The following is a 19,143-nucleotide window of genomic DNA, read 5'->3' as shown; positions in this document are numbered from 1 at the left end:
CATTTACTGTATTTGTATAATTTGACATTTACCATCAATAAAACATGTTCTTTCATAAATTCTGTGTAAATTGTGAAATCCAAGAAACACCTAGCTGCTGAATGCTGGCACTTTAGACACGGAGTAGCTATAGCTGTGACAGCAATGCCACGACAAACTGATGTAATCTACGAGGAAAGAAGCATCTTAATGTTTTGAATTTAAAGCTGAATTAACAAGACGGCACAAATGATTAGTACGTTTCTTCTCACTCATCAACTCTCAAAATTACGCAGTTTTTTTAAGGGAGTCTTGGGATATTGCAGTTACCAGTTGTTAATGGTAAAATAATTCAAAGCAGAGACTGTGTTCACTGTTCACAAACATATGCTGCTTATCTTGGCAGGTGAGAGAGCCCAAACACGTAATTTGCATTACAGTGAAACAAATGGAAATCAGACCACGTGTTGCGTGTGTACTTACAGGACATCAGTTGAGTAGGCGGTCCTTCAGGGTGGCCCAGAACACATTCATGTACACACTGCTAAAAGAATGTGGTCATATGCAGTCCAGACCACCATTGAATGTGGTCTGACTGAGCCATTGGATCTCAATGTGTCCTCAATGTGTCTTAGGTGCATTCAGACCTGCACTGTACACCTGTCCAGTCGTGATCGATCACCCTAGATGTAGGTTAATGTCAGGTGTAAACAGGTCCAAAGACAGCTGTCAACTCAGAGTTGCCATGTCATTAGCTGTGACATAACAACCTGTTTTTAATACAGTGATTTTGATATGTTAATTGAAACGGTGAAACAAGGTGATCAATTTTGCGGCACCTATTTTTGGGAACCTTCGATATACAGCACCAAGCCTTGTTCAGTCTCCTAATGCACCTTATAGGAAATGCTTCTGCAATCATAATCCGGGCTGTTGGTAAGTCATGACCCATGGCAGGATTATACTGCTGTTTGAAGCTGCTCCAAGCAGCAAACAAGGATTCTTTTGTTTGAGTCTTTCCAGGCTTTTTAACCAGAAAAACATAGCAATTTCCACAACAGTTGTAGCCGTATGTTTCTCATTTCCTTAGCACTCTACAGTATACATGATCATGGCGAGGCACACATATGGCTCAAACAAGCGCTGTGTCATGTAATTACTGTGGTATATCAGTAACTGGACAAATAGGATAAAGCAGATTCCAGGGGAAATACCATGTGTGAATAAGAGGCTTTTTTGAATGCGACTTTACATCCATTTTTTTATTTTAGTTGATACAGCAGGTGCACTCTTCCGCTAAACCATGTTATTTACATTTTATACCAGACGCACTTTGCATTTGCTGCATATTATGTGAGCATGAGAATAACATGGGGAGCTGTCTAGATGTTAAATGAGATGATAAAGGAAGGAAGTTGGATTAGTCTGAGTTTTACTTGTCTCCAGTGGAGTTTTCCCTGTTTTATCCCTTGCCCCCCCAGACCTCAACCAGGCAGACAACAGATGTTGAGCTCTGCGGCTACTGAGGAATTTGTTGGACAAATACTGTAATCCTCTGACTTCTTGAATTGGGGTGTATGAGTGTGTTAGAACATTTGATGGTATAGGACTGCAGGGACCTCAACCTTTTGGTGGTGGGCGTTAAAGCATGGCTTTATCATGTATTTTGTGGGTCCTTAGACCTTTTTGGCATTTGAAATTGCCCCCTCTGGGACAATAAAGACTATCCAATCCAAAGTAATAGCAATGAATCATTGTGCCAGTACCTCCCGAGCTCTACTAGACAATTTTGTCTTGACTGGTGATTAGTATCTAAAAGTAAAAAAAAGACATGGATTTGAAGATCATTCATGTCTGGTGTGATATTTTTAATGTATGTTTCACTATACTATATTCCTGATCTTCATCAGGCGATATTCTGGTTTATTGCTGTATACCACTGACATATTTTTTTAATAGGATTTGTTATCATAGAGATATTTACTGTAGCTGTAACAAACTAGCTAGTATAGGTCCCTCAAAAAACATTATGTGATATACCTGCATCGACTTTTGAGTAAACTGTCACAATTAACACAAAGCCAGTTATACACGTTTATTTTCTATTTCTTATACATACAATTGTAGAAGGATGCCGTCTTTTAGATGCTACTGATTGCAAAACCCAGTCCACAGTATTATAAGTATTAGTATCTTGTGGTTCTATTGTCCTGAACCATCACAGGACTTAAAATTTAGGTGGTCAAGAGAGATGTAGTGACTAGGGATATGGATATGCATTCAGCTGGAAAAGTCACGCACAGTTCAGGAGACCAACAGTTGTAGGAAGGCATCAAGACATACATTCAGTTTTACATTTATTGTAAAATTATGCTAAAATAAGATAAGAAAATTAGATTTACTCCCTCCAGAAACCCGGTTTATTTAATCGTGCAAAGAAGTCGAGAGCCCCTCCCCTCACCAGCAGTTCCCTATGTCCTAATTCGGTGCCTGTCAGCCATACCAGTAACCACAGCTAAACCAGACCATCTCTTTATCCCATCTCAGCTCTTATCTAGTTAACCAGCGTTGCTCGTGATATGTGACATGGGATTAGTGCGTCTCTGTGTTTCATGCAAGCAGCAAGGTCAGGCAGGTTCTTCTAGATCAAAGCTGACAGACAGAGTGAGAGACCCTGGATACTTTTAAACCCACTGAGCTGATTTGTCCTCTTGGCTGCCCACCCGTCAGCTTGCACGATGGTCAGACGGTCCACATTCATGCATGTAGGAAACTAGCAGTTCTATCAGCCATTTGAACAGGCTGCCAGCCTGATTTTATTCAGCCAGTTGGTCGATACACCAGCCAGCCCCCAGGCTGGCCGTCTGTAACCCAAACAACCAACCAATCAGTCATCCACTCTGTGAGCCAGCTGGATAGGCAGCTAGTTTCTGTAATTTAGTTGTTACCTTTATGTAGTTTTAGTGTTAAAGACATAGCAAGTCAGTCAGTAAGTAAGTAAGCACACCAATAAACACCAGTAAATTTTAAAACCAGCTAACCAATCTGTTGTTTCCGTCACTAGCAACAGAAAGTGTTTCGTAGCTATGATAAGAGTATTCACACTAACTGAGTTAAGGCATCTCACATTTGATTCCTGTGAAAAGTTGTTTGACATCTTCCCAGCTCACTCATACAATGACCATATACAGCCAAACAAAACCTTTTTTCTATTCAGAGCATAACAATGTAATTGCTGGGCCTTGATGAAGAACATTTAATGTCAGTTATTGTTTGACAAATAATGTCCTTTTAATTTCTTCAGTCCATATGATCTGTCAGTGTTTTGTTGATATTTAACCACTCTTTTATTTCTGTCTTTCTCTTTGTCTTTCTTCAGTACATCAATGGTGGAAACCTAGAGCAGCTCCTGGACAGCAACAAACACCTGAGCTGGCCCACAAGGGTGAAACTGGCCTGTGAGATCGCCAGTGGTCTGGCCTACTTGCACTCCAAAGGCATATTCCACCGGGACCTCACCTCCAAGGTTAGCTAGACAGGCTAATTGGTTGTTAAGAGGAGAAACTACAGCTAAAAATAAAACTGCAGGCCCTCTTGTGTTCTCAGTACAGCAAAGTAACATTTCCTGTAGAATTGTATTTGTTTTTAATTTGTGTGTTTCTGTTGTCCAGCAGTTTCACATGGCCTAGGTCTTTTGTACTGTACTATAGCGTGTATGTTAAAATATTAGCTGGTTTTGACAGCAATATCAGTGTTTGGTCCCAGGCTTCTGTACATAAGACTTGTGTTAAGTGTTCATGACAAATGTTAAACATATTGTTATATATCTGGACACACTTATCCTCCCTTTTACTCCTGGGCCTATTAACCTCTCTGTAAAGAACACAGTGTCACAGTCAAATGTGATAATCTGTACCAGGCAGCTTCTAGTTTTCCAACTTGACCCAGAGCCATGTTGGCATGGAACTGGCAGGGAACAGGGACAGTATGCACTCTGCTATAAACTCATATTCATTGCCTGTCCAAGCTCATAGTTGTAGAATAACTTGAAAAAAGTGCACAGAGAAATTTAAGTGAAGTTGAAGCCCTGCAGATTTTAGTTCCTCAAATTAAGTCAATTTGCTTATGACACTTAAGTCAGTCATGGAACTGGAAAAAGTGACATATATATTAAGTAATGTAATATACTTATTCTAAGCACTATCCCTATATACTTGTCGATATACCCTTCCATTATGAAGGAGTAGGTGATAATAGGTTATAAATTCAAGTACAAGAAATGACTAGGAATAAGGCAATGACATTTAAGCTGAACATACAGTACATTTTACTAAGTAGTGCCAAATGTTACACGAACTAAAGGGCAAGGTGGCAGTGTAAGACTTACCATTAAAGGTACTTAACACACTGAATATGTACTGTACATTAATGTACACTAAAGCAGCACAGTACAGCATGCTACTGAAGGAAGCGTAGTGATAGTCTTGTGCACTGGATTCATGTATCAGGTATGCTAAGTAGAATAGGTATAAATAAATTGTGAGTATATAGAACATTAACGTTCAGCACAACTCAGTATCTGTCACTGCTAAATGTCGGGTTACACAGGGTTGTGCAAATGATGTCAGCAGCACACATTTTGTACAGTATAATTATAGAACTGCTTGGGTAATTTTAATGACCATTCTAACAAATGGTAGTAGGTTTACACATAGTTCCTTTTAGAGTGAAGAGGAAGAGTCCCAACCTCATAGCAGTGCATAATTAAATGTCCTGTTAGTTCTCATTTTCAGTACAGAGAATTTACAGTAGAATAATATTGAAAGCTTGACTTCAGTCAGGATGTGGAAGTACAGCCATACCGCAAAATGTTTTTTTTAAATCTCTCAGCGTCAGTGTCACAACTTCCTCAACTAAACATGTGTGATAATTATGATAATGTTTTTATGTGTTTTTACAGAACTGCCTGATCAAATGTGACGAGAACAGCTACTCAGCAGTGGTGGGAGACTTTGGCCTGGCAGAAAAAATCCCCACCAATGCGTAAGAAGTTCTTCAATGACTACTCCTCTCCATAAATATACCCAGGCCTAGATCTTTATTAGTCATAAATGAACGACCAAGACTTTGGTGAAAAAAGAAAGAGTGTGTGTGTTTGTGTGTGTGTGTGAAGTAGGCGTGTGGTTGAGGTAAGAGATCGAATGGCAGAAAGTGAAGGTGAATGCAAGCGGAGCATAGGAAAAGGTTAGCAGTGGAGCTGTCTAGTGGCAGTAAATGTACAGTGTAGGTTACAGATGAGAAACACTGACTGGGGTTAGCCCCAAAGTCAGCATCGAGTTCGCCCTGGAGGAAAACAAACGGTCTGGAAACTGCAGCTGGACGTTATACCTAGACCTATATAGAAAGAGGGTTAGGGTTAACCCTGTCTCAATAGCACTGGTCATACCTAATGAGGCATCCACCAATTTAAATTTTAATGTTAATGTTTTCTACCCATTAAGTCAGTGGTTAACTTAATGTTATTAGGGTAATGTTAACTAGCTACCTTTAATGAATATCCTTTCTAACGCCCTGGGAACCAGATGTAACGTGGCTAGCTTCAGCATGAATTCATGTGTTTTATCAATAGTAATGATAAAGCGATAAGGTACGAGTACTCTGTGGTTGAGTCTCAGCTGTTCTCATCAACCTTTCTGTACACTAGCTGGTGAACAAAGTTGAGCCTTTAACAGTTGAAAGCCCCAGTTATTTTTGAATGTTTGCAATAACAACTAGCTGTGTACTTGTTAGCTTGTTTTGAAGTTTTATCTGCCCCCTAGTGGCCAAACATTGATTATTGCAGCTTTAAAGCTTTATCAGGCTCATTTAGCAAAACCCTGTGGTCATTTTTGTAGCCCCAAAACAAAAATACTTGTCTCTGAAAGCTACGCGGTAGCTCCATCGACACTTTTAAAACCTGTCAAGACTGGTGCAACTTATTTTAAATAACCATAATAAGAGAAAATGTCAGGTTAGAAAATGTTTATTCCAGCATGTGATCATCATTTTGTCCGTGTCTGCTCTCCACTACACTTATGTTTTTCTTGTAACAGCTATTTCCAGCTCACTAAAGTGTGTTGCTTCTCTTCATACCAGGTGCAGGGTTATTTATTAACAGCAGGCTGTATAGTTCACATTCTAAACTATAGTGTTCTGATAACAGGAGGACACTATCAGCACAGGGCTGGTTTTTTAATGCTGTAATAGCTTGATAAAGGAGGGGAATGTCTCCAATCTTGTATATCTATGCACGTGTATGTGGGTATGTAAACATGCATGAATAATGCACAGAATGTCGCCACACCTATAATTTTTTACTCAGCGAGAAGGTGCGGCCCGACTTCACCCGAACTAAATCCAAACAGAGCAAAAGCTGCTGAATTTAAAGGATTAGAGAGCAAGTTTCATTATACGGGCAGTCTGAAATCTTTATAACTGATTGTAAGGTAAGACGGCAATCATTCACGGTGTGGTACAATTTTAAAACTGCAATTATGTGTTAAGTAGAGAGTACACTACACACAGAGCAGTTGGGTAATCTTGAGTGAAAAAGCCAGAGTCGAGTGGGCTTTTCATATTTGCATGTTTGCACTGATGTTCTGTATCACTCCCACAAATGCACTTAAACTTACTGCTAATACCTCAACATAAATGCAATAGCAGGCAGGTAAAACTCCTGCTGTTCTCCTGTCTTTATTTAAACACAACAGGACTATGGTCAGGTTGGGCTTTTCTTGCTGGTGGTGCACTGGGTCAGGGGAAGATTGTGTAATTAAAACCAACTTTTCATCAGCTTGATACATTTATAAACAGATTGACATTGAGTCCTGTATGATTTTATTACATTATTCAACCAGGAACACACAGTTCAGGAGTCACCTTAAACGCCTCCGAAGGTTCTTGAATTATCTGTCACAGATGACTTCCTCATTATAATCAACTAGATACATTAACATGTTGTGCATAACCTTTGTCAAACCTTGTGTGTTTGTTACTGTGTGTTTAGTGCTGAACGAGAGAAGCTTTCAGTCGTCGGTTCTCCTTTCTGGATGGCTCCAGAGGTGCTGAGGGATGAACTCTACAATGAGAAGGTGAAGTCAGCAACTACAAATAAACTAAAATAAGACTACGTAAGATAGGTGTTTATTAAATTTACAAACATCTTGAGAGAAAATTGTTCATAAAAGCAGCAAAAAAATACGATAAAGATTAAAGCAAAACATTTGCAAAACACACAAGCGTTGTAAGTGTTTTACTGTACAATAAACCAGGCAGTTCATCATTTTTGAACCAAAAAATAAACATGTGTGTCTGTCTGTTTTCAGGCCGACGTATTCTCCTATGGTATAATCCTGTGTGAGATCATTGCAAGGGTCCAGGCTGACCCTGACTTCCTTCCCCGCACAGAGGTGATTGCTCATCTGCTTCTCTCCTATTTTCCACCCTCTAAATATGCAAAGAAAGAACTTAAAAGGTTTATTTTAAGTAAACCAAATTAAGTGTTGTTTGTCTTAAACACAGACAGAGATGGATTCAGCTGTTTATGCAGGAGGGGGTGGGTTGGTCTTAAATTTAATTCTAAAAATATTCTCTCTAGGTCTCACTAAAAGATTTACCTTTAGAAACCTTTTTTTCTATCGCACAGCCTGTGCCATTTAACGTTGCCTTGGACTGATGGAGCCAAACTTGCTTGCAAACTTAGCATTCAGCAGGACTGTGTCAGAGGGATTAGTGTGACATGAAGCTGGTTTTTGGCAGAAGAGTACATTATGACAAACATCTGATGAAGCTGTCTGTCTTTGTCTTTATCCCACTTTTAGGAGAGTAAATACGAATTTCCTGTTTAACTTTCATGCATCCAAATCTCTTTGTCACTCTGTCTTCTCTCCTCCTCCTGACCAGAACTTCGGCCTTGACTATCACACGTTCCAGCACATGGTTGGAGACTGTCCGCCTGACTTCCTCCAGCTGGCTTTCAACTGCTGCAACGTGAGTCCACCACACTACACTGTCCAGTCAGTGTGCAGTCTCCATCAATAAAGATATCACAGGCTTGTAATGATCCCTGTCCACTTTTGATAGAGCTGGAAAGCAAACAGCAGCAGTCAGTATCTGCTAAATTTAGTGCACTGTGGTCATAGTTTGTCATGTTAAACGTTCCCAAATGGCTTGTGTTGGTTGTTTCCACAGTTTTATCTTTAATTTCCTAAGTAACTATTATTCCCTGGTTCAGAAATTGAGGGGTAATCTGATTATCTGAATAATCAGATTACTGTCCAGGGGGTCTTCTGTTCACTAAAAGCTGGATCAGTTCAGCTTTTCTCAATATTCGAACTTGGATTTGTTGTTACATTTAGAAACTGTTAGAATGAGGAGGAATATTTAGTAATTCAAAACATATCAAATATAAAAATTTTTATGAGATTTTGCCAGTTTAGTTTTGCTCACATCATATCATAATCACTGGACTGGAATTGTGTTTTTTTTTTATTTCTCTGACATAATTTGAAACCACATGGGCATTTGGAGCACCCTGCTGACTGATCCTGTATCCCTTCTCATCCTTGTCTGTTGTCTCGCTTTTATCATCCTCGTCCCCTTTATCCCCCATCCAGGTCTTTTCCCAGAGCACTCTAGTGTCATTTCATTTTCTTAATAGGTGGTTTTACGGTTTTGTTCAACCATCTTATTTCAAGCCTCTTGTACTTCCTGTACATGTTGTTTTTCTCTCCCAGTCTCAGTCTCTCTGTCATACACCTTTTTTCCCATTCCACAAAGTCTCTCTACCCCTCTTTATTCCTCACAATTTGCTTCCCCCTTCCTTCATCTTCAACTTCAGCCCCAAATAGTTCCTCACGTTTAAATATTTTCAATAACGATGCTTTATGTGACATCTTTAACAACACAAATAACAGTTCTAGGAAAGAATACCCAAATAATATATTTCTATAAACATCTGAAAATGGAACTGACACGGCAGCTTCAGTTGTTATTGCTTTTGCAGAGAGGACCTTTTCTTCTTCTTCATTCAAACATGTTAGGGGGATTTTTTTTCCACAGGCTTTTCTTTTTTACCACTTTCCGCTAAGAAACTGCACGTTTGAAAATAAAGTGCCATTAAAGGCCATAAAGCAATCCCCCTTTGTACCATAAAACAATATAAGAAAACCAACTTGTAAAACACAGTGTAAATGCTTGCAGAGGCAATAATATTTTAATGTTTAAATTGTACATGTAGTACCTTAAAATGGAAACTAATCCAGTTGGTGTATGTTTCCCTTTTCCCTTTTCTCCATATCTCCCATTTTTATTCTCCCTTCAGATGGACCCTAAACTCCGTCCATCCTTCCCAGACATCGTCAGGAACCTCGAGGAGATTCTCGCACGCCTTAAAGTTGAAGAGATGCAGCACGAGTGTGTACCACTCAGTGGGGACAATGACAAGAAGAGCATACCCAAAGGTAAGAGCGCTGCACAGAATCTGTGATGCCGTGATCACTTCAGCTTTAGCTTTACAGTCAATAAAAGTCACCTCCTTTTGTTTACATGAAGATGCCTGCAACTTCGTGTAAAAGAAGGTGGTTGGAATTAAAACCAATCCAAGCAAGGCAACCGACACCTATTTTATGTCCTTCATCTTGCCTCTCCGGCGTTTCACCCCCTCTTTAACACTGCATACAGGCTCTGTTTGTACTCTTGTACAATCCAGTCGAGTCAGTGTGGAGCCTCACAGAAACTTCCCTCCTCTCCTAACACCAGTTCCTCTTAAAGGTTACACTGTTATGTCTATGTTTGTCCAGTCAGTTACAAGAATACTGTTTACTTTGTCCTCGCCCAAACATACAGTCAGGTTTTGTTCAAGCTAGAGTTTTACTTCACTTCCTGTCGCACAATGTGTTTGTCAGGAGAGTAATATAATAATACTATCTGTATCCCCTGTTCTGTGCAGCCCAGTAAGCTAATCGAGGTCAAAGTCAAATATGTTCTAACTTTTGTCTGAGTATCCGTATCACACTTCAAAGAACCGGACCACAGAGTACTTGGTCGCTGATAATATAAACTCTGTGACTGAGGAGGAAAACTGGTCTGAGATCAACATTCCTATTTTGAGATACTTGATCTATGCAGGCCCAGGTTTCACTTCTAATTTAGTCCAGCATACAGCCGCCTGCATGTCTGACCATCACAGAGTCAGGAGGAGGCAGTAAACGTTTTGTTTAGACAAGCCAAACGATTCCTCTTCCTCAGGACTACAGTTCACGAAGAAGGTGAGCACGAACATACGACGTCACAGGATGCAGGAGTGATTTATACTGGTGACTGGCTCGGCTTCTTACATCTGGTGTTGGGTTGTTAATCTAGATGAAACAAGATTTATAAAACACTCTGATCCTGTTGACATGAGATATATCTCTTATGTAGCTATTATTGTGTGGAAAACATGGCCTGGATCTGACGGTTCTCACTCCTCATCTACTGTAACAGTACGCTATTAACTTCTTCAGCTCCCTCTCTCTGTTTACCTGATAACATCAGCATTTCCACAAAACCAGGATCATCCTCATAGTAGGAAATATTTCTGTTGCGTAACAACTTTTTAGCCAAATATTTTTGTGGAGTTGCTTTTTTTGGTCCTCATGAGCGACGTGAGTAATTCTTTCAGATATTTCCTGGCATAAATGAGACGCATGATCCCTCAGAAGTGCAACGATATATCTTATTTTATCCTCCCCTCTTTTTTTTTTTTATTAAACCTTTATTTAACCAGGAAAGGTCCCATTGAGATTAAAAATCTCTTTTTCAAGGGAGTCCTGGCCCTCTTGAGATTTGGGAGGATACAATCAGATGTGTTTCTCATGTGTTTATATGCATCATCACAGATCTTTGCGAACTCGGGAATAGAAATGTTTATGTGATCATTTGAACCATCTCTTGATCAATTGCTGCAAAGTGAGACATCTTTTTTATTTTTTTTAGCCCTGTTTCTGTCACCTTCAAATGATTCCTTTCATCCTAGTAGTTTTTCCTGCTCTACTAATTAAAGTTTATGAGAATATTAAGATCCAACCACAGAGGACGTTTCTGTAAAACAAATCTCATCCCTGTTCTTCAAATGGAAATATTTGAAGAACAGGGATACCATTCAGTGAACTCAAGATTAAGTTGTCTGTGCAGGGTTTAGCCTGTATTGCCACCTAGTGGTTACATGAGATTCTCTATTTTACCATCAGAGTACTATTAACAACATATAACAATATGACAATTTCCCCAAAAAGTGGAAGATACACCTCTTGATGGTAAACTTTAAAATTTTGTAAATTTTATACAAAATGTCATTAAAGCAAACCTGTGTCTTTGTTCAAGGTGAGAAGATCCAGGGCTTCAAGCGACTGAACCCTCTCGGCTTCCAGGATGATAAAATCCCTCCGAAATCACCCCGCCCCCGTCGAAACATCTGGCTCAGCCGCAGCCAGTCGGACATCTTCTCCTGCAAACCAGGAAGAAAAGTCAACGTCCAGGACCCTTACTATAACCCCCCCATCGCTCAGCGAGCCTCTAAAGTCCGCAAGGTCAACCCGTTCACCGCCCGAGAGGACCTGTGCGGGGGCAAAATCAAGTTTTACGATGTGCCCAGCAAGTCCGTCTTCTCGCTGATGTTTGACCTCCACTCGCCTCCAGGGAGTGCGTTCAGTAACCAGCCGTCCGCTCAGGGACCTGGAGGACCCCTACAGGAGGCTTACTACTGGCAACAGCTGCCAGGAAGACAGTGTCACTCCTTACCGGTGTCCCCCCAACTGCCCCGCTCCGAGATCTTCAACCTCGCTGCTGCTATTAGCTCCAATAACGGTTCTGTTACCTGTAACTCCAGCCAGCTCTCCACAACGCTGCCAGGTGAGTTGTCTGCAGGCGATGTCCTTTCAGTAATGTCCCACAGAGTCAGTTATGATGTTGAGACAATAAAATTCTTACATTTTTTAGATATATACTGTTAATAATCTGATCAACTGTTTTAATGTGACCAGAAAACCTCAGTACTCATTGGATAATAGTTGGTCCTCATAACAGCTGCCCCACACAAAGACTTCTTTCACTTAAGGTGAAAGTTGGCAGTTCATGCCAGGGGTGATGATAATGTGTTTTGGATTGTTTATTGTTCACTGTTGACACTACCACCTCACCACACCCTGGTTCTGGTTTGGTAAATCTCCAACCCACATCCTTATACCATCAAACATCCATTTTTGCATTTCCTTATTGTATCAGCTCAGGAATTTAATCTCTAAAATCAAACAATACTTTACTTTTTTTGCTTTATTACCTAGTTTGTTTTAGTTTTTTATATTAACCAAAATATGTGAGTTTATACTTTGGCAGAGGTTAGATCAGTGGTGCTCAAACTGTGGGACGAGCCCCTCTGGTGGCGCGTAGAGCCACTGCAGGTGGGGCACAGATGACATGGGGAAATATATGGATTGGAACAAAGTTGAATGATGATGATTTATGTAGGGAAAATAAACAAACAAGAGTTTATTGTGTGTCCTTATACTCATATAACAATCTCGTCATCCCCTTTTATTAGTTCCTCTATCGTTGCTAATGAGGGATTGTACCAAATTAGATAATGGTTCCTGAACGTCTTTCCTCTTTTTCTCTCAGCAGCTAACTCTAGGTCTGACGCAGGCCTGATGGGAAATGACGTCCGGCAGAAGGCAGCGCTGGGCGGCTGGGCGAAGAAATTCGTCTTGGTTGAGATCCCACCTTACTGCAGGCAGAGAGGAGGGGAGGAGGATGGAGAGGTAGACGGGAGGAAGGAGGGCAACGAGGAGGATGAGTTTGGGGAGAGCTGGTCTCCGATGGTCCCCAGCAGCGAGAGAGACAGTGGAGAGGCCATGGACTGCTCCAGCAGCCTGGAGGAGGAGGCTGAACGACAGAGAGGGACAGACACCTGCCCCATGTAACACACATGTAAATCCACACACACACAAACATGGAGGATTGTGGATTTGGACAGTAAAAGGGGTCTGTTACCCCTGGATTGTGCACATGGAGGCGGCCGGGAACTCGTTTTTAAAAGTAGACTGACAGACTGGACACATTTCAAACAATTTTGAAAGAATAAAACATAAAAAAAAAAAAAAAAAAAAAGAAAAAGAAAAGAAAAATCACTTGATTTTTATCTTTCAGGTGAATGTATCACATGTTGATTAATAAATCAAGCACACCCCATGTTAAGAAATAACTGTCTTTCAAAAATATTATCACCCAGGTGTGACAGGACAAGTCTCCATTTAGCACACACAAAAAAAGCTTTTATCAACACAATGGACACTCTGCATAGAGATTATTTTTTTGAAAAGGTTGTTTATATTTAATATTGTAAGATGATGTAGATTATTTTTTCCCTTTTAAAGGTTTCTCATATTAGACGAGGAGTATTGACGATCCGTTGTGTTGTGTATGTGTGAGTGTTTAAAAATCAGCTTGTGTTTTGATACTTTTCCCTGTGTTCTTTGTTAGAAAAATGTTTATACTAAATCACAAAAAAATCCCATATTTTTCTGATCCAGACACTGATATTCAGATGAGAATTGACTGATTTATAACGGAGTGCCTGAACCAGACTGCAGTGGTAAAATATTTCACACCAACAACTCCAACTAATTCACAGGGAAACTCTGCCTGGCAACAGCAATAGTGAATTATAGAGAGGAGATGGTTGTAGTTCACGGTCTTTCTCTTTTATATTCAATCTAAGTAATAGCACAGCAGTTTGGTAGCTACTTCATAATATAGCCACCACTCAACAGTCAAAGCAGAGCATTCATAGGCAGTGTTGTCCAGAACACAGACTGTAGGCAGACATGTTGTGAAAAAGGACCTTTTTTTTGCATTTAAACGTTGCTGCTCGAAAGCCAACCTTCAAATCTCAGATGTAGGAGTTTACTTGAAAATAGTCGAGTCATTTTGTTGATTTTGCTCCCGTTAAGTGCACACACCTAAAGTCATGATGACATTTGTCGGGGTCTGAACCAAACGAACATTTTCTTATGTTTTCTGTACGTTTTCTTATATCTGGAGGAGATTTATAGGCCGGGGAATCTCTGCAGCACTACAGTACTTCATTAAAATGCTGTCTTGACACATTTTACCTTTACCAAAAGATTGCAGCTTCTGCGATCTGATTATTGCACTTGCCATATTGTAGTTGTGATACTATTTTGATTAACTGTGCAGCCCTACATTAAAGCAACTCACTGCAGAAATGAAACTTGTGCTGTTCTGCTTGTTCTGTCGCTTTAAAGTCAAAACTGAAATAAATACAAACAACGGGATCCCTGAAGATTGAAAATCAGTCTTGATGAGCTGTAATGTAAATTATACATGAACTATATACAACAAAAGATAATTCACTGTCAAAATACTGCACATCCAGTATGTCCTGAAACAGTGTTATGAAACGTAGAGATTTTCTTCCAGAAAGTTGCTATGAGCTCATTGTTTCAGTATGATGCTGGCGCTGAGATGAGGAGAGGCTTTCCTGGTGTGACTACGCAGTGCCGTGCATGCTGTCTGCTACCCTCATTTTGTACTGTCCCATAAGGGGAAGAGGAAGTTTAGCAATGTTTTATGTAAAATTTAAAAAAAGGTAAAACATACTCAGACAAAAACTAAACTTAATTCCATTTCAGACCCTCCATCCTAGCGTCTTAAAGGAGAAATAAACTGAGGAACTTAAGTTAAAACGCAAAAGAGACTTCAGTTAATGGAAGGACTCAGACACAGCTTCGGTTGGACGAACAACCTTTTGATTTGAGGTCTTTCAGTTTTTTTTCCATTCGGATGTGCCTGATGTTTGGAAAAAAAACCATCAAAATATCTAAAAAATACTTTTTCTATTACAAATTATTATTTAGTAAATGTACTTGGACTTTGGAGTAAATTGTTCCTTCAGTTTTCTTTAAAAGATGGTACAACTTAAGTTCAAGTGGTCAGATTATGCTTTAAATTCAAAGTATGCTGTTTTTAATTGGAGCACACTTCCTGTGAATTGAGATTTCCAATCTGAGGCTGAATGTCTCGGACACGCTCCCTCATGCGGCTGCCACTAACATTTGGTTCAATTTGTCTCATCAAACTAAAGGTCTCATGACATTTTCTACTTTTATTAGCACACTTCATAGATGTGGGTATTATTGAGTCTCATTGGGAAGGTTTGTTTCACATCCAAATCGTTTTCAGTGTTAGTCTGAATGACTGTTATAAGATCAGATTTATATTTGTTTCTCTGCTCCAGTACTTCATTGTGATGTTCTCAGTCCGATCACTTCAATAGGAACTAAAATGCACTTGTACAGCGATATATACAGTGATCTCCTCTGAACTTCTTTTCACTACTTGTCTATGCAACCAATGTAACTTTTATGACAGTGTTTTACAGTATAAAGGATCTAATTTGATATTTATGGGAAAACATTTTTAATGTCTTACATTTGTATATTTGTGTAAAATGTTTGTGCTACCTGCCCTGATGAATACAGACTGAGATGTTGTTGCTGATCGAATAACAAAGCTCCCCTGAGTTTTCTTTGTGTTTGACTCTCATTCTCTCGCAGACTCGACTTAAAAAGTCACATTTTTTGGAAAAAATGTGAAAACTTGTCATGTGGACAGTTGAGTGTTACAGTAGAGTCTCTTTTCTTTCTACAGGTTGGTCGCAATAAGACATGTTTGACTGCTTTACTGCTTTTTAGCATCCGTTTTCCTGAAAGATCAAACAATAACAATCTTTAAAAAACCCCAGGAGGAAGTTTGGATAAAACTTAACTGCAATTTTAAGTATTTTCCAAAATCTTTTAAGACTCTTCTGCCTGTTATTGGTGATACAAATATTATTTTTGTGACTTAACTTGTATTTGCTAATACAAAAAAAAATTTAGCAGTGATGTAATATTATAAGGAAATAAAACATCGTTTAAATGCAGACTCTGACCTATCAAGTTTCACAAGACTGCTAAGAGATTTGATATCGTTAGAGAAATAGAATACATTACTACATATTGCATTGCATGGTCAGCGTTGTGTCCTCTGTCGGCTGTCTAACAACGGCATAAAAATGACTCCAATAATACTTATGAAAATACTTGGTCTTGTCTAGTTCACCTTTAGCATCTTTAGAGTTGACAACCTTTTGTTCACACGTAAAAAAACCAAAAAATTCTCTTCGTCTTTACCTCTGATATTTTTAATTTGTGCATCAATCATACTTCTGTCTGCGTCTAGTAATGTGCATCATCGTAGGCCACAACAACACAACGTGTAAAACAAACACTCTCACAATATAACAATACGACAGTTGGTTTTGTTCCAAAGATATTTCTACACAAGATATTTTTTTTTAAATAAAAATATTAGAGATGTTGACTCTTCATTGTTTGTATAACTCGCCTACAGCAGTCAGGGACACGCCAGTGGTTTTGCATGTTTTGATCTGTTTCCTACAGATAAGATATAAAAAAAATCTACTGTCTCCACAAATTTGAATGTGTTTTTCCTCCAGTTTCAAGCAGCCATCACTAAAACTCTGTATACACATTGTTGTGTAAAGTTATTGTTGTGCAGTTACACAGTGGACACTTCAAGAGTCCACCAACTGTTTAATACTGTATGGGAATGAATGGAAACTAGTGGCTGCCTAGAGCGGTAGGAAAAATACTAGGTAAAAAAAGTGAAGTATACATGATTTGTAGCTAAACTTAAAGCTAAATTATTATATTATGATTCCAGACTCGCCTGTTTCATTATAACAACATTATATCACATATTATTTTCTATTAAAAACAATGAAAACAAACACTTGATGTTTCTTAAAGTTAGCAAACACTGGAATCAGGTGTATAAAACTCAGTGCGCCGTTTTCTGATGGGACTTCAGGCTGGAGCGCTGGGTGAAGCACTTCCCGCACAGCGAGCACTCGTAGGGTTTCTCCCCGCTGTGGACCACCGCGTGTCGGATGAGGTTGCACTGTTTGGTGAAGCTCCTGCCGCACTGCAGGCAGCTGAACGGTTTCTCCCCGGTGTGGCTCCTCATGTGCTCTTTGAGCTGACTGAACCTCATGAAGCTCTTGTTGCAGTACGTGCAGCTGAACCTCTTCTCGCCGATGCCGGACCTCCAGGGCGCCCTCATCCTCCTCGCCAGGCCGAAGCCGCTGCGCCCGCAGAAATTGGTGTCCGCCAAGTTTGGAGGCCCAGAATCCTCGTTCGGGTTCCTCGTGTGAGGCGCGGCGTCTCTGTATTGATGCTGTGGCTGCTGAGGAATCAAACACTGATCCATGGTGTTGAGCTGAGATAAAGCGTTGTGTCCTTCGTCTGGTTGTGGTCTCTTACATCCAAACGCTCTGGCTCGTCTTTTCACCCGTGCTGCGCTCACTGTGACTGAATGTGACTTCCCCACTGAGTGGATTTGGGGCACCATGTCTTCCAAATGAAGTCCACTTTGAGACGGGAGCATCGGGGGAACTGGCTCAAACTGCTGCCCGGCGTACGAGAAGCCCGGGTCAACAGCGGCTCCGCACAGATTGGACGACCACAGCTGGCCGTCGCCGTCCTCTGTCACAAACTTGTGGGCTGAATCCAGAGGAGCTGCGTTCTCGTCGGGCTCTTCCTCTCGCTCGTGTTTCACTATGAGCTCGGCCTCAATTTGGCTTCTGTTTGGCAGCTGCTGGTCCAGGAAAGCGCTGTACCCGTCTGCCGGGGAGGCCAGAGATCCGGGGTCGGCTGGGTTCTCAGCCGAGTCGGTCCGGGCGGGTTGTGAGGCTTCGAAACATGGCTGCTGCTCAGAGACTAAAGGAAGCACAGGAACCAAAACATTATCTTAAAGTAGAGGTTTTCAAGCTCCAAGTCTAATAAATGTTTAAAATCACCTCTTTTAAATCACCAAAGAGCAATTGACGAATCATTCAGATACTAATTTAAATTTGTGGTTCTTTGAATGTCATTATTTGAGTTGTAGTTCTTAAACATTCAATTATTTCTCAGATTTCCCCCTAAATAATCAATAAGGGATTGGAAAGGATTCACATTCAATGAGCAGATTTAATACTGGATTCAGATTTTTTTTTAAATAATCTTACAGAAATCCAAAAACCAAATGCAACCAGGAGCAACTGGACCAGAACCTGGGATGACTCTAAGCAAATGAAAGACCTGTGAACAGTTTGACTCCAGTGGTTCCAACAAGCCCAAATTATGGAAAAATCAGACTAAATATTCCTATGAAATAAATCCTGAAATGTAAATATAAATGAGTCAGTATAGTTCAATAAAGAAACAAATAAATAGTTATTTATTTAAAAAAGGATGTAACTGAGCTAACTAGTGTAATGGAACATTATTAGACTGCCTTATAAAAAGTACCTTATATCATAGTGCCTTAAACTATGTATCCTTTTTATCCTTACATGCTTTTGTGCAACATGTTATTCGACGTATAACCTATGAGTTACGACGTTCTCCTTGAATAGTTCTTTAAGTTGATTCGTACTCTGGTAGAGTGTCCAGAGAATTTACTATCCACGTGTAGAAAATGAAGCTACAGATTAGCCTGCACCTGGTGCTGCTCCCCTAGAGCAGTTAATTGGAGGCCCACAGGAACTAACTGATAAGGGAGAGTTATGAGAAAGCCTGTCCTTGTAACACTAACGAACAGCAGCTACAGTTAGAAACTTACTAAAGCAACAAGTTAAAGCTTTGTGTGAATTAGGAAACTCCATAAATCACAGAGAGCTGAGGCAGGATGTGTGACAGGAACCAAACCCAACAGGAAAACCACCTCGGTTCTGTAGTTAAACTGGGCCTCCATTTGGTCTCAGAGGCTAATAAAAACCTATGTACCTACTTATCTATTGAACTATATTGACTCATCTATATATTTATTAATATACTTATTGCCTCATATATGTATTGACTTAAATAGCATTCCATAAGATAAACATAACACTTACATCACTTACTTGATGAGCACATTTAAATGCGGGTATTTCTGTCACATAGTCTCTACACACTCTCTATTACGCACGTATTTCTGATCATGTGATGAGCAAAGGAAGTTTCTGTGTGTTTGTGTGTG

The 19,143-nt window shown here is 39.9% G+C and overlaps 2 protein-coding genes across 6 annotated transcripts in view; one reads left to right on the top strand and one right to left on the bottom strand.

Annotated features, from left to right (window-relative positions):
* Positions 1-15,581, top strand: part of tesk2 (testis associated actin remodelling kinase 2) — a 32,991-nt gene extending 17,410 nt beyond the window's left edge. For 4 of the 5 annotated variants that reach the window (XM_035671327.1, XM_035671323.1, XM_035671324.1 and 1 more), the window contains 8 exons: positions 3,359-3,505; positions 4,940-5,022; positions 7,025-7,109; positions 7,344-7,427; positions 7,921-8,007; positions 9,341-9,479; positions 11,383-11,910; positions 12,676-15,581. In XM_035671327.1, coding sequence (XP_035527220.1) covers positions 3,359-3,505; positions 4,940-5,022; positions 7,025-7,109; positions 7,344-7,427; positions 7,921-8,007; positions 9,341-9,479; positions 11,383-11,910; positions 12,676-12,977 — 1,455 coding nt within the window. In that variant the 3' untranslated portion in view covers positions 12,978-15,581. The remainder of the gene's footprint in view (positions 1-3,358; positions 3,506-4,939; positions 5,023-7,024; positions 7,110-7,343; positions 7,428-7,920; positions 8,008-9,340; positions 9,480-11,382; positions 11,911-12,675) is intronic. The other variant, XM_035671326.1, reaches the window with a different exon arrangement.
* Positions 15,582-16,176: 595 nt separating this feature from the next.
* The window catches only part of si:ch211-155e24.3 (uncharacterized protein LOC100150696 homolog), a 4,338-nt gene continuing 1,371 nt past the window's right edge, over positions 16,177-19,143 (bottom strand). The window contains exon 4 of the mRNA XM_035671330.1: positions 16,177-17,858. Within this exon, the coding sequence (XP_035527223.1) occupies positions 16,921-17,858 (938 nt within the window). The 3' untranslated portion in view covers positions 16,177-16,920. The remainder of the gene's footprint in view (positions 17,859-19,143) is intronic.

The sequence above is a fragment of the Morone saxatilis genome, unplaced genomic scaffold (genome assembly GCF_004916995.1).
Source record: "Morone saxatilis isolate NCDOM2014 unplaced genomic scaffold, NCSU_SB_2.0 Contig23, whole genome shotgun sequence".
Taxonomy (NCBI): domain Eukaryota; kingdom Metazoa; phylum Chordata; class Actinopteri; family Moronidae; genus Morone; species Morone saxatilis.
The sequence above is the reverse complement of the archived record's forward strand: the minus strand, read 5'-3'. Positions and strand labels throughout refer to the sequence as shown.